Here is a 22,143-nt window from a genome sequence, read left to right on the forward strand (position 1 = left end):
CTAAATTAGATGTTAAAAAGAGCTCTGGGCTAACCTCGGCCCATACAAAAGCCTGTTAAGTTAGGGCCGGGTTAAATAACCCAAATATCACTACACTTAACGTAGGGTTTTGTTTCTCTGTGAAACGGCGTCGTTTGATCCAAAACCTGAAACAATCGCATCCTTCTTCTTCCTTACAAGCGCCGACTTCAATCTCTTTTGTTTTTCCTACGAATCTCATCAGCTTCAATCTCTTTCTTCTTTGATTTTGCTGTCAGCTTCTCTCTATAGGGTACGTTTCTTTTCCATGATTCGTTGTTCTCTAGCTTGAGAAATTTTTGCCATTTTCACATCTTGTTGAGCTTCTGGATTAAATAATAATAACTAGGGGTATAGTTTCTGGTTTCTTCTATAAGCTTAGGAACTTGTTACAAGGGTTTGCGTTTTGGTTTCTAGATACACTGAGTGGGGAGCGTTATGATTGAAAGTTTCAGTCTTTGATTCCCTTTGAACATATTATTAGGACATTGCTAGTTTGCTGTTTCAATGCTTCTGTTTAGGTTAGGGACAAGCTAGCTCCAAAGACATTGATTTGGATTTTCATATATGTTTATCTGATTAAAGTTGAAATGTGTTAAAAGACTGATTACTCTCTCTCTCTCTTTGGCAGATTTTTGATCTAAGTTTTGGAAGCATGGAGGTGCTTGATATTGATGCCCGAGCGGCTAAGCTAGGAATTGATTGGTCTCAGGTTAATCTTGATTCCATCCAACTTCCTCCTGGACAAGACTTTGGGATCGAGAGGTGAGAGATTTTCCATTACATCTCTCTGCTTCTTCATATCTCCTGCTTTGTTTTTGTAGAACGTTTGAAATTTTTGAATCCTAATTCTAATCTTCTTGTGTTTATACAATGGGATGAATGCTCTCTAGGCCTTTTGCTATTTGATATATTAAAATTTGGTGTATTTTAGGCATTTTCTGAATAGGTTTTTTCTCTAGCATTATGGTGCAAAGCTCATTCTGTTTATACATATTATCTACAACGTATGAACAATGCAACTAATTCGTTATATACCTTTTTTTTTGTGTGTGTGGTGGTTGTAGTGATGATGAAGCTGTTTATCACGATGACCAGTCAGAATTCGACACTGGATTCGGTAACATTATCGTGGTTGATCACCTCCCTGTTGTTCCCATGGAGAAGTTTGAGAAACTTGAAGGTGTGGTCAAGAAAATTTACAACCAGATAGGTGTGATCAAGGAGAATGGACTCTGGATGCCTGTTGATCCCGATACCAAGATGACATTGGGCTACTGTTTTATTGAGTTCAATTCCCCTCAGGTTATTATCTACATGCAGTTTAATTAGCTTAATCTATCTGTTTAATTTGTTCTCAAGCAATAATGTAGGCCTCATATGTTTGAATACTTTATTTTTCTTAGTAGAACTAGTTTGTTCTCAAGGATAGAGTCGTCTCTATGTTAACTTGTCGAGCTTTGCTAATAGTTTGTCTCAATGCCTGGGCTCTTTGCAGGAAGCACAAAACGCTAAGGAAAAATCTCATGGCTACAAGTTGGACAAGTCTCACATCTTTGCTGTAAACATGTTCGATGATTTCGACAGGTTGATGAATGTGAAGGAGGAGTGGGAGCCTCCTCAGGCCAGGCCGTATGTTCCTGGGGTACGTTTAGTTTTCATCATATTACTGACGGCAATGTTTCTAATTGCCCTTGTACCTTGAAAACTTGTCTTGTAATAACTTCCACTGTGTGTCTGTGTGATCACTTCTTTATTTTGGGTTTTCTCAGATTGATTCAGTGATTTCATGTGTTTGCCAGTTGCATTAGAGTTACGATCTGTTTACGCATTTGATGTATACTAATCAATAATTATAATCGCCTAAACTGTTGTTGCATGTTTATTTTGTTATTCAATACAGTCTTTTGAGGTGCTTGTTCTCGTTGCTTATATGGTGTTCATTTTTCAGGAAAATTTGCAAAAGTGGCTTACTGATGAAAAAGCCCGGGACCAGCTCGTCATTCGTTCTGGCCCTGATACTGAAGTTTTCTGGAATGATGCTAGGCAGAAGAATCCAGAACCTGTTCATAAACGTCCTGTAAGTTACTTAGATCTTCCTGTATATCTGCTATTTATTACTTGACTGATTAGAGTAAGGTTATATGAGATGTTACCATCATCTGAAATATTCGATGTTGTCCTCCTACGCAGTATTGGACAGAGAGTTATGTGCAGTGGTCTCCTCTAGGTACATACCTTGTTACACTTCACAAGCAGGGAGCAGCTGTTTGGGGTGGTGCTGATACATTCACGCGTCTCATGCGTTATCAGCATTCTATGGTTTGACTTTATTTTAATTGCTACTTAGTACTTCCCGTTTTTCTCTGTTGGTCTGAATATTGACATCTTTTGGTGTTTCCGTTTTAGGTAAAACTAGTTGATTTCTCTCCAGGTGAGAAATATCTGGTAACATACCATAGCCAAGAACCAAGCAACCCGCGGGATGCAAGTGTGAGTGCATCGTTGCTTCTGTTCTTCCCAACTATTATTTGTATATGACTTCTATGCAAAGGATTCTGATTTCTGTCAAATTTTCAGAAAGTAGAGATTAAGGTCTTTGATGTGAGAACCGGGAGGATGATGAGAGATTTTAAGGGTAGTGCTGATGAGTTTTCAATTGGAGGACCTGGTGGTGTCGCTGGTGCCTCTTGGCCTGTTTTCAGGTAATTTCTTTAGCTGCATGTCAGTTTCGTAAAAATAAGACAGTCGAAAACTATCCTCTTTTCCACTATAATGCACATTTGATGATATCTTGTAAACTTTTTCTGCAGATGGGCTGGTGGAAAAGATGATAAATACTTTGCCAAGCTTAGCAAAAACACTATCTCTGTTTATGAGACCGAGACTTTCAGCCTAATAGACAAGAAATCCATGAAGGTTGATAATGTTGTAGATATTTGCTGGTCTCCTACTGATTCCATCCTTTCATTGTTTGTTCCTGAACAAGGTGGTGGAAACCAACCTGCCAAGGTATGTTTATATATTTCTTATGTAAATGAAAAGCCCTGAATTATCAATCTGTTTCCGGTTCTCTGCCAGTTTTGTTATATTTACCCTATGATATCCCTTTTTTGCAGGTTGCTCTAGTCTCAATCCCTAGCAAAGTGGAGCTAAGGCAGAAGAATCTCTTCAGTGTGAGTGACTGCAAGATGTACTGGCAGAGTAGTGGAGAGTATCTTGCTGTCAAGGTTGATCGATACACAAAAACTAAGAAGAGCACATACTCTGGATTTGAGCTTTTCCGTATCAAAGAAAGGGATATTCCCATTGAGGTTCTTGAGCTGGACAACAAGAACGACAAGATCATTGCCTTCGCTTGGGAGCCCAAGGGTCACAGGTTTGCTGTAATTCATGGTGACCAACCAAGACCAGATGTCAGTTTCTATTCAATGAAGACTGCACAAAACACTGGAAGGGTTTCGAAGCTCGGGACTTTGAAGGCCAAACAAGCCAATGCCCTCTTCTGGTCGCCCACAGGCAAGTACATAATTCTTGCTGGGTTAAAGGGTTTCAACGGCCAGCTTGAATTTTTCAACGTGGATGAGCTCGAGACAATGGCCACAGCTGAACACTTCATGGCCACGGATATCGAATGGGACCCGACTGGAAGGTATTACTGTCTTAAAACTAAATCAGTCTATTGGTTGTTTCTGTTTGTTCCAATTGCTGATGTTTTTTTGTTCTTTTCATTTGTTTTCAAAGGTATGTTGCAACTGCTGTGACATCAGTCCACGAGATGGAAAATGGGTTCACCATATGGTCTTTCAACGGGAATTTGCTTTACCGGATTCTGAAGGATCATTTCTTCCAGGTATGTAACAAAAAACTTGGTCTCAAAATAGCATCGTCCATTTTCCCATTTTTAACTTTCTTGTGTGTGTATGGTTGTTTACACAGTTGGCTTGGCGTCCAAGACCACCATCATTCTTGACTGCGGAGAAGGAAGAAGAGATAGCAAAGAACCTGAAGAAGTACAGCAAGAAGTACGAGGCAGAGGACCAGGACGTGTCTTTGCTATTGAGTGAACAAGACAGAGAGAAGAGGAAGGCACTGAATGAAGAATGGGAGAAATGGGTAATGCAGTGGAAGTCTCTGCATGAAGAGGAGAAACTCGCGAGGCAAAGTCTTCGGGACGGTGAAGTTAGTGATGTGGAAGAAGATGAGTATGAAGCTAAAGAAGTTGAGTTTGAGGATGTTATTGATGTAACTGAGGAAATCGTTCAAGAGTCGATGTAAGTTTCTCGGTATCTTTTGTCGCCTTCTCTTATTGTTCTTCGGATCTCTTGTATGTTTTTTTTAATCTGCGCTCTCTAAAAATCAAATAGAGACTTTTTGGTTCCTTGGATAGAGTTTTTGTTGTTATCATGATTAAGTTTTCTTCATTACACTTTGTTTGCAATTTTATTGATTAATTAAGCATTTTAAACCGGGGGTATAATGAAACTTCTGTAAACGAGGGGGAACAAATCAAAATGTTATGAGAGTTTTAATAAGTTCCCCTTCTTCTCTGTCTTCTACGTTCTAATGAGGTGGAATACTATCGAATTTTTTTGGTTAGGGCACAGTTTTAATGTCAGTAAAATTTGTTTGGACTACCATACTAACATTCTACAGCGTCTAAAATAAATACTCAAAACAAAAGCTATGGTAAAAAGAAAAAATTTTGGGTTCACCTAGGGGTGAAACATTTTCGTTTACCCCTCTTAACTAACCAATCATAATCCAATAATATTTTGTATCATATTTTAAAAAATAAATTAAAATTAAAATAAAAATACAAAACAAATTAAAGAAACAAATTATGTAGATCTTTTATTAAAGAAATTATGATGGTTTAGGTTTATAAAAGAAGATTAGAGTTTAAATTTATAATTTTAAAAATTATATGTCGGTTCGAGTTTATAAAAGAATGGTTAGGATTTAGATTTTACAATTAAACAAAATTATATTTCGGTTTGAGTTTACAAAATAATGGTTTTGATATAGATTTTACAATTAAAAGAAATTATATGTCGGTTTGGCTTTACAAAAGAGTAGTTAGAGTTTAGATTTTACAATTAAACAAAATTATATGTCGGTTTGGGTTAATAAAATAGTGGTTAGGGTTTAGATTTTACAATTAAACAAAATTTTATGTCGGTTTGAGTTTATAAAAAATGGTTAGGGTTTAGATGTGATAACTAAAAACTGTAATATAATATTAGAACTAAAAATTTTAAAACTGATTAATCTACATAATTTGTTTCCTTAATTAAAATTTATTTCCTTAAAATTAAGGGGGTGAATAAGAGAGGTTGTCCTGGTAAAAATATCATCAAAACTTAATTGTAGTGAAAAAGCACCATCTAAACCTTAACTAATTGTTTGCTTGTAGTGATTAAATTGCAAACCTTAATTGTTTCATTTATTTTCGTTGACTCTACCAATAAGTCAATGCTAACCATCCCCTTTATGATAAACTGGAAGTAAACAACATTGTTTTGTAGACTATATAATTTTAATAAGTTGGTTACAAATATGTTATACATTAATGATAGATTAATTGGTTACAAATAGGTTATACCGAAAATCTTAAAGAAAATATTCAAAAGAATCATATCATCTAACTTACCATATTAATTTCTTTTATTAAATTATTCATCAAATAAAATCTTTTGATATCTAACTTATCATATTAATTTGTTAATTATCATTATGCTTCACCTCTCATTTTTTATATATGAGTCTATTTTGTGAAACAAATAAATTATCATATTATTTATTATAATTAAAAAATAGTTTTATTTCTGGATATACCATAATTTGAATTTTTAAAAACAAATATAAATTGTTCAATCTATAAAATATTCAAACTTTAGTAATATTATTCTTTCGAAATAATATCTATTGAATTAATAATTTTACTGAGTAACAGGTCAAAATTAGAATATTTAAATTTAAATTTACAAAATTATGTCTTATAATGACATTCAAATCATGATGTAGAATATACCTTGTTGAAATAACTTCACATATATAACATAATACAACATATTAAAATTTTAGTTTAAAATATAAAATATACAAAATTTTGTATAAAATAAAATTTAATTTAACCGGTGTTATAGCACGGGTACTTATCTAGAATCATCAACAATATAAAACTTACAAAATAAGTGTATTTTTCAACCCATCATATTTAGCATATGATTTTATTGCATAATGTTTTATTAAAAAAAACTTTTAAAAACAATCACATAAATTATACTTTATATAAAAATTACAATATAAATAAAATGAATTTCAAAGCATGGTCTTAATCTAGTTTTCATTAAACTGCATAACGACACTATCAAGTTCCACACTATCAAGTTGGATTATTATCATTCAGGGTCAAGGAATTCCCACCTTCTTTTATGTTTTTTTTTTAATACAAAACAATGTCGTTTGCAGTTTAACGAAATTTGTTAGTGTTGATTGATTTATCAACACGCTTTATTTGACAAATTCAACGAAATGTGATGATATATAATAAAGTCAATTAAACTTGGGAATTTAATTCAGCACAAGCAAAGTAGAGATTTTTCAACAATTTTCGTACATTAAGATTTTTTTTTTCATCACATTTTTCCATTTTTATATAATTTCACTAGGTTTTTAATATTCAGTTCGTTTTCAAATATTTTTTTGAATTTGGCTTGGGTTCTTTATTGTGATATTAAATTGAGCCGCTGGTTTTAAAATCATTACATAGTTTACGTAAATAGGTCACTTATGGTCTTTTAATTTTTCAATAATATATTTGATTGTATTAATTTGACTGATATACATCCAAAACAGCTGATTCTTTGAATGAATTTCAGTGTGAATACACTTCTACGGTTACTGTTACTGAAAATAATTAAATAATCAAAAGAAAAAAAATTGATGAAAAGTAAGCAAAAAACCAAGAAAAACATAAAGAAAATATGAACAAAACATAATTTAAATTAAAAAATCATATTCAAAAATTAAGATACTAAAAATAATCAATGAATAGTAATTACCAACTACAAAAAGGGAAAGTAACAATATGATATGATGAAAAATTAACTCATATTTTTGTTTTAAAAGATTTTCGTTTAACCGACTTTTAATCTCACGATTGAATCACATTTTGGATAACTAACTGCACAGAATCTTATTATATAAAGTTGGGTTTTGAAAGTTAGTCATGAATAAGATTTTGACATATGTCAAGTTTATATCAATTTGAGATTTTGACATGTGTAATAGTTAATATTTAATAGAAAGGATTTGAGATTACAATAAAAAATAAATATTTTGTTTTAAACAATATTAATAATGTACAAAGAGAATTATAAAAAAACTACAAAAATAACAATTTTTTTAAAAATAATTATAAGGAGATTATATATATAATTCCAAATTATAACATTATTTTTAATTTTATGTTATTAATTCTACAAAAAATAGAAATGGGACTAAAGAAAATATACAGTTAATTATTAATTCTAAATTTTGTAAATACTCACTTCTATATAAACATAGATTATCTCATATTTTTCATCTAACAAAATAATTTATTCTAAAATATTGCTTTCAACTTTGTTATATTGGTAAAACGTTTTTAATGGAAAGATAAATTTTTCTTAATTCTTCAAACCAAAATTTTTTCATACTTTATACTTTTTCAGTTTGGAATAGGTAAGATTAATATGTTGACAAAAAAAATTAATATATGCATCTTTTTTTCTAATACTGTATTCAATCCCAAAGGGAGATAAGGAGTAGAAACTCATCAACCTAATGGTTAGATAAAATAAACTAATCACACACAAGCTTACAACAAAAATAGATAGATAGATTGGAAAAACATCAATTGTTGTTGATAGATCCATAAGAATTTGGAGACTGTGACACCCTGGTTTGCGGATAGGTTTAAAAAAATTGTTTTGGCCACTATGTCACCAAAGTGTACTTATATTTTCGATCAAAGGTCCTGAGAGAACTCCAGAGTTAAGCGTGCTTGAGCTGGAGTAATTTCAGGATAGATAACCTTTCGGGAAGTGATTGTTGGAACTGTGCGAGGACAAAACACAAGGAAATATTATATGGTGATTTGTAGGGTCGGTTAACAAGTTAAAGCCTCCCGGACTTAACAGACAGACTGTCGGATATGGATGAGCCAGGAGTAGACGTGGGGCCATTTAAGAAAGGTCGGCCTGTGGACATGGACTCAATAAGCAAGTTGGCAGTCAGGGCGTTCCAAAGACAAATGCTACATCATGGTGTCAAAAACACTGCCATAAATACATTGGATAATTTAACATTAGTTATTATCAAAAGATTTTGTGACGTTAGAAAAAGGTTTTTAGTTTCATTGGTTGTTGGAGCAAGCCATTTTGAGATAACTAAAAGATGTGAACATGTTCTCTTCACACATGAGGAGGGCAGAGCCGAGGTTCTCTCTACGGTGGAGGAGGTTGGACGCAAGGTTATCTCTCTAAGAGAGGAAAGTAGAGGAGGTTGGACGTAAGGTTATCTCTCTAGGAGAGGAAAGTGGAGCCAAAGTTCTCTTCATGGTGGAGGAGGTTGGATGCAATGTTCTTTCCATAGGGAGGAGGGCGGAGGTGAGATTCTCTCCATGATTGGTTATACACTATTGTGATGATATATCATTGATTAATATACTATGTAATATAGTTTTTATTCGAAATGTTTTTTGAGCCAATAATTTTAGTAATTAAAAATACTATGCAAAAGTGAAAATAAAGAGATATATAATAGTTGGCTTAATGTGTTCATACGAACATTTTCTAGGTGGTGGTAAAGAATATATTTGTAATATACAATATATTTAGGTGTAAAAAATACGCTTTTAATGGTAACATATATAAAAGATTTGTAAATAGATATAAATCTGTATATTATAGCAAAACATAAAACTTATAAATAACGTATAACAAATTTTAATATATTTTGTGAAATTTAATTTAATTTACAAAACTTTAAACCCGCACAACGGGTAGGTCCTAATCTAGTAATATATAATACATATACTAGTACTTAATTATTATTTCCATATCTTTTATGTAGTAAAAAATGATCGCAATTGACACACTACAACTTTTTTTTGATAAATACGATGAATTTGATTATCTTCATCATTTTCTTCTTCTTGACGGTTGTTAATGCTTCAGAAGATACTAAATTGCAGTGTTTCAATCACACAGAATTAGCCGGTCGACTAATTCTTCCATTCCATACTGTAACTCGAAAGGTAGGGAATGCAATTACATTAATCACATGCGAAATATCAAAGCTTCTAAAACATGTAAAGTTCATTTACAAACCTATAAATAAGTTGTTCAGACGCAAGAAGTTGTTCAGACACAAGTCAAGAGACAATGGAGTGACTGTAGGCATAATCATTGCAAGCATAACTAGAGGAGCACTCGTCTTGATAATCATTAGGTAAAAAAGGCTATGCATGGTTTATGTTTATCAGCTCAAGAAATTTACTATAGAAAATGTTGAATATGGTATAACGGGATGTTCATAGGGTATTTATAAGAGGTGGTGCTCTTGTTGATGAGCCACACCACCAATGATTTTAGTGAGGATAGTATTATTATGGTAAGATGGGGAAAGACAACCAAAAATAACCCAGACTCAAACCTAAACTATGTCAAATTTAGCTAATTTCAATATTTGATTAAACAGTATTAATTAGTTATTTAACGGTGATGAGTCAAATGATTAGTGGCATACACAATTATTAATATAAGTATGTTCAGAATCGATGTTATTACTCCAGGCATTATATTTACCAAGTTGTAGAAGTTAACAAGACAATGGTTGATGCGTGGTACGAAATGGTACTACTAAATGCGGGAAAAGGTTCTATTTCACACTGAACAATTTTGATCGGTTTCATAAACGAACGAATCAATAGTGCGTATTCCAAACTGAACAATCAAAAATTCAAATAACTACATGAACTTCAATAATATATTAATACTAGGTTTTACCTTGTAGTGTACCACGGATCTATTATATTGTTGATATATATACTGTTAACGGTTGTAGGTAGAGTTTTTACATTTTGTAGAAACTTTTGATTCGCAAGTTGAGAATATACATTTTATAATTTGTTAGTTATGATTTAGGAATGAATGATCTGGCATATTCTTATTATGATTCTCAATTGATATTATTGGATTAATAGTGTACATTTAAAGCTAATAAGATCTTACCAAATATGTAATCGTTTATTAAACGCAAATTATATATTTTCTAAGATGTATTCATCTTGAATTAGTTGTTATATTATAGGGATGTGATTAAGAAGATGTGATTACATAATTTGGGTTATCAATTCTTTTTGTCAAACTCGGCCCTAAAAATTCGACATGCAAATTAGATATTTCCTAAGATACAATGGGCATTAATAGACATTAATTAGATGTAAATAAATACGCTATGGATTAAAAACCGGCCCAAAATATTTGGCAATATTCAGGAGGATCCGGATAATTGAATCGGTTATAATTTTAGTTAAAAACTCGGCCTGAAGTTGGCAAAAAATGATGACACCCTATTGTACTCCAAAAATGTAATCCGAGCTCTATATGTGGATATACTTGTTTGGTTACAAATATCCTAAGACAATTTTTAATATATATCTGTTTATAAAAAATCAAATCATATTATATGCTGAAAAAAATATAAAATTTTATTAATTTTATGTATTAAATAGTAATTAAAATAATTAAATATAAGATTAAATAAAAATGAAAGGAGAATTAGATTTTAATCTAACATATTAATTTAAATTAGATAGATATATTTTAGAAAATTAATATTATCAAATAAGGAAATGATTGTGTTTGGTTGTAAAGATTGTAGAGAATTTAGTTAAGACTTGTCTGGATATAAAGATAAAATTGGATGTTACAAAAAAAAGTCTTTAAAAAATGTTAAGATAGATATAGTGCTTTAATCAAAATTAATAATTAATTATGATGACTGGATAGCTACGATGGCGATGATGTGGCAACGTTAACGACCTAAATAGAATATCTTTAAAACGACGTCTTTTGGGCCTTTGGGGATTCCAAATTTTAAAGAACGCAAAATCGTGTGTGATTCACGCCACGTATCTGACGGACATAAACTGATAAATCAATACTTTACCAAATGAAATAAAGTAAATTTCTAAGTATTTTCTTTTGTTTCGTTTTGTAAACGAGATGTAAAAAGTTTCGTGGTTTGAGCATGTAAGACTATTGTGTAAAAAGTAAATACTAATATTGAATAAGAGATTGGCAATGACAAAAGAAGAAGTAACGGAAACAAAGAATTCATGGAGAATCATGTTTTAGGCGGCGGAGTTCCAGCAAGCCAACCCCAGACGCCACCTGAGCTCTGTTGTTTGGCGTTCGTGGCAGCAGCTTGTTCAGACGCAACGGCTCTTTGACGTTGGAGGAGTTCGAGTTCCTTTTGAAGTATTTCCATAGTCTGATGCTTTTGTCTTACCTCTGCAACTTCAACCTGCAGACCGAGTTTTATTAGGATTTGGTTAGCATGGGAGAGGAATGTTTCACCATCACGGAATTCAAATATCAACCCGGAACTTACGATATAGCCTATAAAATGGAAAGAACAGTGACGTTCTTAGTAAAAGGTCTAGATACCTCTAGTTTGAAACACCTTGATTGTTCTGCTGCAAGTTGACTTCGCACAGATTGAAGTTCCTATAGATGGAATACCAAAAAATGTTGAACACAACAAAAGATTCTCCAAGAAATATCTCAACTCATATAACTTGCTTATTAGTCGTGTCTGTTTACACATTAGTCTCGGTCAGAACCAAATTTTCAGAAAGTCAATTAACAGGATTGTGTTCTTTGGCTTTTTGGTTTTTGTAAAAGTGAAAAGGACAAGAGAGATTCATGAAGGTAATAGTATTGTTACCTTGTACAACTCTGTATTCCGTGTGTCTATCTCTGCTAACTCTTCCTTTAGTTGGAGAGTTTGTATCTTCTCCTTGTTGAGTGATGCTTCCAGTTCTTCCTTCTCGGATTTAAGGATTGTGATTATGCGTTCACTTTTTCCTTCAACCTGATGATATAGTTTCCAAAATACAAAGAAGAAAAATAAGAGATGCATTGTGAATTTGTGATCATCGTAGTCTATTTTGATATTCACTCTGAGAAAACTCTGACGGGAAGATACCTTTGATCTAGAGTTAACATTATCCATGACAATTTCCCTTATTCTGCTTTCTTGGCTCACCTCAATCTCAGACTCAATATCTCTAGTTGTAGCGTTATTAACAGCAGAAAAAGTATCTGGCACAGGAGAAGCTCCCATAATTTTTGATTTCAAGCTTAATTTGTGGCTTGGTTTGAAAACATTCACCTGATTCGAGAAAAACAGAATTAACAACCGAGTTATAAACAAAATCAGGACAAAATGTATTTATGGGTACCTCGTTGTTGTAACTTCCATTGTATCCACCAAAAGCAACGATTACATCTTCGCCATTGTATGAGCTCACAACTAAACTCAATCCCTATCATCAAAGAAACATTTGCAGCTCAATTCTAAACGTTTGGAAAATGAAAAAAATGAATTAGCTGGTGTTTTTTTAACTACCTCGCTAGCGAGAGGTACACGTCCTTGAACTGAAGTGACTACTGACCACGCAAGAGTTGACATATTTAATACAACTGTCTCAGATGCGCCTGTGGCAAAGTACCAGGAAGTATCACAATTAATCACACTGTACAAAAAAAAAAAAAACGAAGCAACTATCAAGCTTTTCCCCAGGAAAAGTTCCAGTATGTAACATAAAGAGCAACACATGCAGAGATCAAAACGCAGGGAAGAGAAAGAGTTTTCGAAGGAAAAGTGAGAAAGAGTTTTCGAAGGAAAAGTGTAGAAACATACCGCTTTTGTTATCTCCACCACCAGCAATATACCAATTTTCCCCAATTGTCACACCAGCGTGTCCAGCACGTGGAGTTGGTGCTTCACCTTGTTGTGTATGTTTTGACCACTCCATCTATAAAATGGAACAGAATCTGTCAAAAAGCTGACAAAGAACGTCACTAAAAACAAAAGAAGCTTGCCATACGGTTTGCAGATCAAGGACGTGCAGATCATCAAAACAAGCTGCTTGTGATCCTCCACCAAAGATTAGAAGGTAACGCTCAGTGTGCACTGCAGCAGCATGATCAGACCTTGGAGTTGGAGGAGAACCCCTGCAAGTTGTTTCACGTTATAAATTTATAATTTAATCTAGTCTTCAAACGGGCCTGACTTATTCAAAAGTGAAAATATAATANTTCGAAGGAAAAATGTAAAAACATACCGCTTTTGTTATCTCCACCAGTGGTGGACCACCACCAACAATATACCAATTTTCCCCAATTATCACACCAGCGTGTCCAGCACGTGGAGTTGGTGCTTCACCTTGTTGTGTATGTTTTGACCACTCCATCTATAATATGGATCAGAATCTGTCAAAAAATCGGACAAAGAACGTTACTAAAACAAAAGAAATCTTGTCATACGGTTTGCAGATCAAGGACGTGTAGATCATCAAAACAAGTTGCATGGGATCCTCCACCAAAGATTAGAAGGTAACGCTCAGCGTGCACTGCAGCAGCATGATCAGACCTTGGAGTTGGAGGAGAACCCCTACAAGTTGTTTCACGTTATAAATTTATAATCTAATCTAGCCTTCAAAAGGACCTGACTTATTCAAAAGTGAAAATATAATGCAGAAACGTCATGAGATCTTACAAGACATCTATCTCATCCCAGGTCATGGTATCTAGATGAAGTATATGCAGATCGTTCAGAAGCAATTTCTTTGCATCCTGGCCCCCAAATATCACCAAGCTTTTTCCCACAAGGGTTGCTGACTGACCTCCACGCGAAATCTGCTTGCGAGAGAGAGTGCCAAAAGTAGTATAAATTTAAGCAGCTAAACTACATGCTCAATTTCCAATATTAGAAAGCAGATCAACAAATTGGGTTCAGAATGCAACTTAACACATGAATATATGACGAAGGGCATAAGAGAGCAACTTTTCAGTTTTTTCTTCCAGATGTTCAAAAGCTTTTACTTACTAGATTGGAATATTTCTGATATAAGGATTAGACAAATTGGGAGAAGAAAAGTTTTTACCGGTGGCTTCCCGTATGTCTTTAAGATTGACCATGAACAGCTTTGCAGATCAAATACCTTCACTGTGATGAGAAAACAGAAGAAAAACTGATATACAAGAACTGGTATGCTCCACGGAATAACAACTTAACCATTCAAAAGTGTTTTAACTTTTGCCTATCATGGATTCTGAGGGATCCTTCATATGACCACCGACAGACAATAGCTTGTTTTCCAATGGAATCTATAACAAACAAAGAAGGCCAGCATGAGGATTTCACAAGGAGGCAGGAGATTACTGTACATTTCCTCAAACCTGCCCATGATATTTCAAGGCTAGAAAACGAAAGAAGGGATAAGACCGAAACCAAATATAAGTCAAAGTACTAACCAAAGAATGACCAGCACAGTGAGTTAGTTTTGCTGGAGATGAAGTTTCCTGTGATTCAGTCACAACCTTGGTTTCAACTCTGGACCAAGTCCAGATTTTTAAATCTAGAACCTGTATATCAAACACCATTCACAGAAGACATGCTTCCAAAATGTCAGCAGACGTGTCACAGAAATAATGGGAGAAGGGTACTCGAAGGTAGGTAAAACTGAAACCAATTACTTCGTTTAGACCAGTTACTGCTGTCAAAGAACGCTATAAGTTGCTTACATGAAGATCACCTAGATAGCGCCCGTTGTGGTTTCTACCATATATATACATCCTCTCTTGTATAACCGCTACTCCATGCTGCAACGAGTATAATAAACAAGGATTTGAAAAGAGAGAAGAAACACGGAAAGATCGTTTTCTTTCATGTCACACGACAGAGTGAAATCAAATATTATCTCATACCGAGCTTTTGGTGGGTGACCTGATGTTGGTGGTGCAATCCACTGATTATACACTGAAACAGTATTTGGGTCTTCCAAAACAATATCTTTATCTTGGGTTTCCGTCAAGCGCCCATCCTCGGTAGAAATGGTCTTCGTCTGACCAAATGAAGTTCCACTCTCAAAACTAGGCTCAGCCTTTGTGCTCTGCGGACAGAGAATCAATTTAGTAAATGAGCAAGATACCTATCTTTAGCAAAAGGAAAGACAAGCCTAAACCGAGTCATAGAATGGTGTTATATACAAAGATCAAACAATTCAGATATTGGTATCTTGGTAGCAATTCATACAAAAACTGAAATTAGATCCTATGTGAAGGTGATGAAAGTGCTTAATTTGGGGATCCAAAACTCACATTGATTTGGAAATCTACGACAGGCTCTGAAACAGAGTTAGATGCCATTGGATACCAACCAGGATCTTCTTCCTTTTTACATGTGAGAAATAGGAAGAAATTAGCCTATGATCAACAAGTTAAAAGAGAAATGAGCATAAAACCCTCTGTTGGTTACCTCTAAGATTTTCACAAAGAGACGCATTGCCTCAATGGAGGGCATGGTTCCAAGCCCCTGCCAACTAGCAAACAAGTACTTCTCTTTAGAAAGTTTACAAGGACCACGTTCTGTGCTCACTTTTCCATAGAAGATATCCTAAAGGAAACGAAGTCTGCAATGTAGATCTGTCTTTGCAAAATAGCATTCTCTAAGATATGAGTTTCCCTGTGATGTCTCACCAGCAATTTGCATGCATGCTAAAATCAAGGTAGCTGTTTCATTTATTCCCCTTGGATGGAAATACATGCAAGTACCACATTTCTACATACTCTCTAACATCTTACATGTACAATACTTGTTTCTGTAGCCCTAAATTCATTTTAATCCTTGTACTCAAGATAGCAGAGTTATTGTTTGACAGAGACAAAAAAAAAAAAAAAGGGAAACTAACCTTTTCCATTTGCTTAGCTCTACAGGATTCCACGCACTAGGTTTTGGAATACTGCAAGGTCCTAGAGTAGCCTGTTTAATTAAATGTCAAGGCAAAAATTTCAGAATCAAAATGAGTAAATCATTTTTTTTTCACAAAGGATGATGGTAAATGACCGAGTAAAGACGAAACTTTTATCAAAATAAATTCTCATATATCTTCTTCACTAAGAAACAATGGATGCCATCATGCATGCCAACAACAAATTACATGACATTGTGGGATCATCTCCCAAGTTACAGCTGCCAGCACTTGTAATGTTTCCATATCAATGTTAGCATCGTCTCTAATCTACCGAGATAGCTAGTACCAACATTTAATTTCTTATATATTTTGTAGCAAAATTGGTTTATATCACCGGGCCGGATCTCTTATTTGGAATTGGAATTGACGGACCTGCTGGTGCAACGCGTAGAGAAGCAAAGCGGTATCGTTGGAGAATTTGGAGGTGAGTTGTTTCACCGAAGACGAAGATTGAGATCCGTCGACGAGGCCGACGAACGATGCGGCGACGTAGAATCTCTCCGGGTAAGAAAGGCCAGAGCTCGCTCTCACCATGTGAGCCATTTTGTTCCGTTGAGCGGAGGAGATTTGAGGAAAGAAGCCAAAACAAACAAACAAAAAAAAAATAAGGAGGAAGAAAACAGTTTCAAAACAATAGTATTAATTTAGCGTCTTTGTTTATATTATTAGCGGCACCATCCATCAAAGAAAAGAACACCAAGGACATGTTGCTACTATTTTGCATGCCTCCAAAACTCCAATAAAGATCCAATTTTTTTTATTTTACAACAAATATAAATACAAAGGAATTAATCGTTTATGTACAAAAGACAGAAGTAATTAATTTATTAGCTTAGAAGAAATTGTTATGATCATTAGGCTTGAGGCATGCAAATATGTAGCAAACTTGTCGGCTTAAACTTACCTTCATCATATCTCCATAATGCTACGTCAGGAACAGAACATGCATGCGCCTCTCTATCTATCTCTTCTTCTATTTGATTCAACACATATATGTCTTTTGCGCCTGTGAGATGCGCGATAACATCGCCCACTGTGGCTGGCTGTAGAGGTTAATGAACCCTCTTTCACCTAATAAGCACCCCTTGTATGTAACTGTGTCCCAACTCACTCCAATTATCGAACCAGAATGAGGTTTGCAACCAACTATTCATTTTTTATCTTACAACCAGAATGACTGATAAAAAATTACATCAAGTTTTCAATTCACAGTGATCTGTGTATCTAACAAACCATTGGGAAGATTGTTGTGTACTCCCGAAACTTAAAACTTAAATGGTAGCTTTGAATTGGGTTTAAAGGTTTCATAGACATCTTCAGAATAAACAGACTTTTTGGGTTGACATAAACTTCCAACATGAGATTATTCAGATCTGTTCAAATATACTAGTAAGAACAACAACATGGGGAGAGGATTTTCTCATTCAATAAGATTAAAACTAAACAACGTGCCAAGGGAAAATTGCAAATGGCAGAAGGAGGAATTTAACCTATGGGTGCCTCGTTTGGTGTAGCACTGGAGCTCCTGTGTGACTTGTGCTTTGACCTCTTCTCCCGTTTCTTACTACTCCTGAGGAAATTGAATAGAGAAAAGCGTCAATTGCAACTATGAAATATGTAAAGTGGTTTAAAGATTCAAAAGTAGAAAGGTTGATGTACTCTTCATGTGAGGAACCATGTCCTAGGCAAGATTTTAGCTTCCGGTTAATATGCTTCATGTCCTTGTCAGTTGGGCAGTTGTAGTTCTTTACCTGAAAAAAAGAGAGAGTATATAATTAATCTGCCTTTCAGATATGGTAGTTTCATTGTGTCAAAAAAAGAAGAAGAAAGAGATATGCACGTTTCATTGTTCTGTGAAAATTTGAAAGTTAGTGCATACCAAATATTCAATGTCATCAAGTAACTTTGTAAGCTCTGAAGTCGTGTGCTCAGAGTTTCGCTGAGAAACAATGTTCTCTAGGTACCTGCACCAAATGCAATTTAGTTGAAAATCCAACCTATTGAATATCATCGCAGGTTCTCTTAAGCCAAATGGTTTGTTTACGGGCCAGGAGATTAAATATCATCGAGATGGATATAGAAGAAGAGAAATAACCTATCAAAGTCGATCACTCGAAGAGCCCCATTTGCAATACTTAAAGACGCCAACGCCAACTGCAAGGACACACATCTAACAATTGAGAAATAATTCAACACTTTGTGATACTTGTATTGTTACATATACGCCAAAAGAAACATAACTGCTGAAAGAAGGTACATGGTAAGTCTTTTAAGATAAGCTAAACTACTAAATTATAAATATTAATCAACGCAGTTTTCACCTATATATCTGTAAAAGAGAAAACAAAAAACCATCACGTCTTGAGTAGCATATTTGAGCGTTACTGAAATATGCCAAACCATGAGTTCAACTAGATTCTTTGATGAGTTATTAATTTATTATGTATCTTCAATCTGATTCAAAAAAAAAAGAAAGCAAGGGAGACAAAAGAAAGTATCATGCCACCTGGCCAGGAGGAAAGAGGAGTGGAGCATCTGTGAGGATAACTTTATCAGCTACTGCTGTCGCAGCTTCGAGCAAACTCTGCAGAGTACTTGAAACGTTATGCCAGTATGAGAAAATGAAACTTTAGTAAGGCCCGTAAGTAAAACGACTTGCAGTTATGATCCCAACTTCAGTTACACATGTTAAAAGAACTAGTAAAGGTTAAGGGGATATGAAGAGACTATACCTTCAATTTTTGGATTTCATCATCTCTAACTTGAAGAAATTCCTAGAAGATGATAGGATGATGTCACTTTTCGAAACAACATGAAGTGTAACAAGAATGAAAAATTGCACACACCGAATGAAAGTATTAAAAAGCTTCAATTTCCTATTATGGTTCACCAACTTCTTTCGTTGAAGATAACATTCAGAATTTTGCTTGCAACAACATAATTTCCAGTCAACTCAATCAGAGTTTCGTGATGACATAAGAAAAGCTACAAAAATTTAGACAGGCTGATTTACCTCCATGTTGTTGACAAAACCTTCGATTGCACGATACGGTGCATAAACAATCAGATCAAATTCCAAACTCTGCACATAAAGTTAATCTAATATGAACAGAAGAATAGTGAAAGAACAAGGATAAATAAACAGAGGGAAGTTGAAACAGATTAATTGATTCATATCATGCCTGAAGAACAGCCATCTCATACTTGAGAATTATGAGGTGATCTTGATTAATCCCCTTTCCTATTTCCTCAGCAGATACATGATTCTCCTCTATTTTACAAGAGGCATACACACAGGTTAACCTGTCATAGATTCAAAATGCTTAACATAATTTGATAAATAAAAGTTTCAAACTATTATCTTAGAAAAAAGTAAAAGCATTTGACCATTTTAAGGATTTAGAAGAAGTATACATTATTTCTTTTGGATGATGTTGCATAACAGACCATTGCAGATAAAATCTTTTAAAGTATTGAAGGGCTGTTGCCTACAAAATATTAGAAAGAAAAACATGAATACAGAGAGAAGTATTTTATTTTTAACTTCATATAAACTTGTATCTCAAAGAGGAGTAATGCACCTGAATCTTGTGAGGAAATTTAAAGGCACTGCACACTTCTTGGACCTTTGCCTCATAATATGCTCTCATGAACCGTTCTTCATCAACGTTCATAGGCTTAAGCTTCTTATCAGCTGAGAGTAAAGAAGCAAAACAAAACATACTTAAAACTTAGACTAACAAAGCTATAATGATACGTATGAAGATATTGAACAAAGCATGCATAAGAAGAAAAAAAGTTAACCTTGATCTCCTGCATCAACTTTATCTTTAGGATATGTTAGTGATCCACTGGCATCTACTTCAACTCGGGTTGTTCCACACTAAGAATGAAAATAAAGTTAAAAATCTAACATGAATAGAGACAAAAAAATTTCAATATCAACACAAAATCAGCACACCTTATCCAGCATTTGCACTGCCCTCTGGTTAGCAGCTTTATACCTCTCCGCCTACAATTATAACATCACAGCTTAGTTGCAATACCATATCTACACAAGAAGTAAAGATAATAACAAGAGCACGCATAAAGTAACAAGAGTTCAAAATGCTCGCTCTAAACCTCTAATGCTCGAATAATCAGACTCTCTTGCGTCAAAAAAGACGGAAAAACAAAAGAAATAATCTGTTGAACAATGAACAACGAACAGTTTCACTTGCATTTAGCTTCACATTAGCCCAAGCAAAACAAAAAACACACAGACAAAGGTAATCTATAGGATGCAATCAAAGCAAAGAAAACCTTAAAGATGAAGATAAAATTCTAAAGACCCTCAGAAACTGGTTAAAACAAATGATATCGTAATTGCTTCTCTTAAACCAAAAGTGATCAGAAGAAGGAGAATGGAAAAATAAAGCAGATTACCAGTTTCTGGGGAGTAAAGATCCACTTGGCTCGTTGTGTTGATGTCTGGAAATCCGCCATTCTTACTGAATGCTCCCCAACGAGTTCCAACAATTGCCAAGTGAAGAAAAAAAAAAAAGTACTTCTTTGGGATCAAATCCACACGCTGTTGATCGCAATTATCTTTCTGGAAAACAATCTACAATAAAGGAAAGAGAGATTTTTTAGAGGTCGAAACGTAGACAGGGTAAACAACATTCAACAGAGAACACGCACGATCAAGATGTACTGAAAAGACGCTGAATTTGATTTTTTAAGTTGAAGTTATTCTAAAGTCGTGGTCTTTACAAAATTACAAGTTTGGAATCAAATCACTAACAAAGAGAAGAATGCTACAGAACACAACTAATCAGGAGGATAAAGAGATCGTTTGAAGGAAGGAGGATTCAGAAAAGTCTTAACCTTTGGGAATTTCGAATTCGAACAAGGAGGCGAATAAACAAACAAAGGGATGAGGGATTCAGTGGGAGGACCGCCTCAATGTACTATATGCGTTCTTCTTCCGAGACGCGACGGTATAGCCACCAGATAAGGGAAGCCAGATAATGCCTAAATACAGATTTGTATTCGCTGCTTGTGTGTGCTTCGCTCGGAGAAGAATCTTCGGGCTAAACTACTTAGCAGTACAAAACATCGTTGCTCCAAAGCAATAACCCTAATCCCTTAAGTGATACCCTAATTTAATTTTGATTTTAAATTTAGATGAATTTTTCAAAATGTTACACTTGTGTGTGTGTGACTGTGTGTGTGAAGGGTTTAAAGCCTTTATTTTGGGGCTTTTAGGAGTCTTTAATTTGAAGGCATATATATCTATACTAGTATTTTTGCACCAGTTTTTGCTTATAAAAATCAGTTTTGAAAAATTTTTACATTTAATGTCAATTAATATTTATTTTCATATCCAAACAAGTTTAGTTAATTCTCTTTATTATCTTTATAACCAAACAGAATTAAAATATTTTAAATATCTATATATATAATATTCTATAATTAATATAGATATTTAGAAGATTTATTCTATATCAAAAAAAATATTCTCCTATCATTTTTTATTTTATTTTAAAATTTAAATATAGTGAATCATCATATAATACATAAAGTTGATAAAAATGTATATTTATCCTGCATATATTGTGATTTGATTTTTTTTTAAACGAACATATATTACTCAATTAATATAAAAATTGTGTGTTCAACATACTTATATCGTAAATTTACCGTATATAGTAAATTATAGAATTTTAAGAAGTTTATAATTTATAACTGATATATCTAAACTTAATAAAAAGTTTAAAATTATGAATATTTAAACATATTAAATTTTCAAAATAACACAAACGAGTTATATTACATGACGGGTTATATGATATTACATGATTGAATTGATAATACTAAAAAATAAAATATCATTAATATGATACTTCAATATAGGTTAAATCTTTATTTTACTATTTTAACAACACCAATATAAAATATGTCGAATCAAACTAATTTAATTCAAATTGTATTTTTTTTTAAAAAATGTTGTGTGGTATACCACGAATTATATACTAAATCATTAAAATTAA

General features: G+C 33.8%; 3 protein-coding genes across 5 annotated transcripts; 1 reads left to right on the forward strand and 2 right to left on the reverse strand.

The window, feature by feature from the left end:
* On the forward strand, positions 175-4,486 carry LOC104707038 (eukaryotic translation initiation factor 3 subunit B). The gene is made up of 12 exons (XM_010423288.2): positions 175-271; positions 650-783; positions 1,086-1,323; positions 1,517-1,663; positions 1,970-2,098; positions 2,212-2,340; positions 2,428-2,511; positions 2,599-2,723; positions 2,832-3,030; positions 3,138-3,670; positions 3,763-3,871; positions 3,958-4,486. The coding sequence occupies exons 2-12, from the start codon at positions 674-676 to the stop codon at positions 4,294-4,296; spliced, it is 2,142 nt and encodes a 713-aa protein (XP_010421590.1). The 5' UTR covers positions 175-271; positions 650-673; the 3' UTR covers positions 4,297-4,486.
* Positions 11,416-16,654, reverse strand: LOC104707039 (acyl-CoA-binding domain-containing protein 5). Its single transcript, XM_010423289.1, has 18 exons — positions 16,484-16,654; positions 16,049-16,119; positions 15,616-15,679; positions 15,459-15,530; positions 15,061-15,250; positions 14,883-14,962; positions 14,613-14,723; positions 14,399-14,465; positions 14,243-14,304; positions 13,855-13,994; positions 13,623-13,749; positions 12,997-13,111; positions 12,703-12,791; positions 12,536-12,619; positions 12,280-12,465; positions 12,019-12,165; positions 11,739-11,798; positions 11,416-11,595 (listed from the first exon to the last, which is right to left on the reverse strand). Exons 1-18 carry the CDS (start codon positions 16,652-16,654, stop codon positions 11,416-11,418), a joined length of 2,016 nt encoding a protein of 671 aa, XP_010421591.1.
* On the reverse strand, positions 17,401-21,305 carry LOC104707041 (cyclin-H1-1-like). Of its 3 annotated transcripts, XM_010423291.1 has the most exons (14): positions 20,978-21,305; positions 20,537-20,714; positions 20,073-20,123; positions 19,916-19,994; positions 19,693-19,805; positions 19,526-19,599; positions 19,294-19,414; positions 19,125-19,193; positions 18,844-18,885; positions 18,618-18,695; positions 18,207-18,265; positions 17,991-18,075; positions 17,771-17,862; positions 17,401-17,681 (listed from the first exon to the last, which is right to left on the reverse strand). In XM_010423291.1, the coding sequence occupies exons 2-14, from the start codon at positions 20,594-20,596 to the stop codon at positions 17,597-17,599; spliced, it is 1,008 nt and encodes a 335-aa protein (XP_010421593.1). In that variant the 5' UTR covers positions 20,597-20,714; positions 20,978-21,305; the 3' UTR covers positions 17,401-17,596. The 3 variants fall into 3 exon arrangements, with proteins under 3 accessions (XP_010421593.1, XP_019083976.1, XP_019083975.1); XM_019228431.1 differs by having other exon boundaries at positions 17,401-17,862; positions 20,537-20,702; XM_019228430.1 differs by having other exon boundaries at positions 17,401-17,862.

The sequence above is a fragment of the Camelina sativa genome, chromosome 8, assembly GCF_000633955.1.
Source record: "Camelina sativa cultivar DH55 chromosome 8, Cs, whole genome shotgun sequence".
Taxonomy (NCBI): Eukaryota; Viridiplantae; Streptophyta; class Magnoliopsida; order Brassicales; family Brassicaceae; genus Camelina; species Camelina sativa.

Coding starts and splice junctions, on each gene's coding strand:
- LOC104707038 (XM_010423288.2), top strand. CDS start 674: ATGGAGGTGCTTGATATTGATGCCCGAGCGGCTAAGCTAGGAATTGAT. Junction 1,324..1,516: donor TTGAGTTCAATTCCCCTCAG/GTTATTATCTAC, acceptor GGCTCTTTGCAG/GAAGCACAAAACGCTAAGGA. Junction 2,099..2,211: donor AACCTGTTCATAAACGTCCT/GTAAGTTACTTA, acceptor CCTCCTACGCAG/TATTGGACAGAGAGTTATGT.
- LOC104707039 (XM_010423289.1), bottom strand. CDS start 16,654: ATGGCTCACATGGTGAGAGCGAGCTCTGGCCTTTCTTACCCGGAGAGA. Junction 13,995..14,242: donor AGACATACGGGAAGCCACCG/GTAAAAACTTTT, acceptor TCTCGCAAGCAG/ATTTCGCGTGGAGGTCAGTC. Junction 12,620..12,702: donor GTGTACCTCTCGCTAGCGAG/GTAGTTAAAAAA, acceptor CTTTGATGATAG/GGATTGAGTTTAGTTGTGAG.
- LOC104707041 (XM_019228431.1), bottom strand. CDS start 20,596: ATGGCGGATTTCCAGACATCAACACAACGAGCCAAGTGGATCTTTACT. Junction 19,600..19,692: donor AATTTCCTCACAAGATTCAG/GTGCATTACTCC, acceptor AATATTTTGTAG/GCAACAGCCCTTCAATACTT. Junction 19,415..19,525: donor CATCATCCAAAAGAAATAAT/GTATACTTCTTC, acceptor AATCTATGACAG/GTTAACCTGTGTGTATGCCT.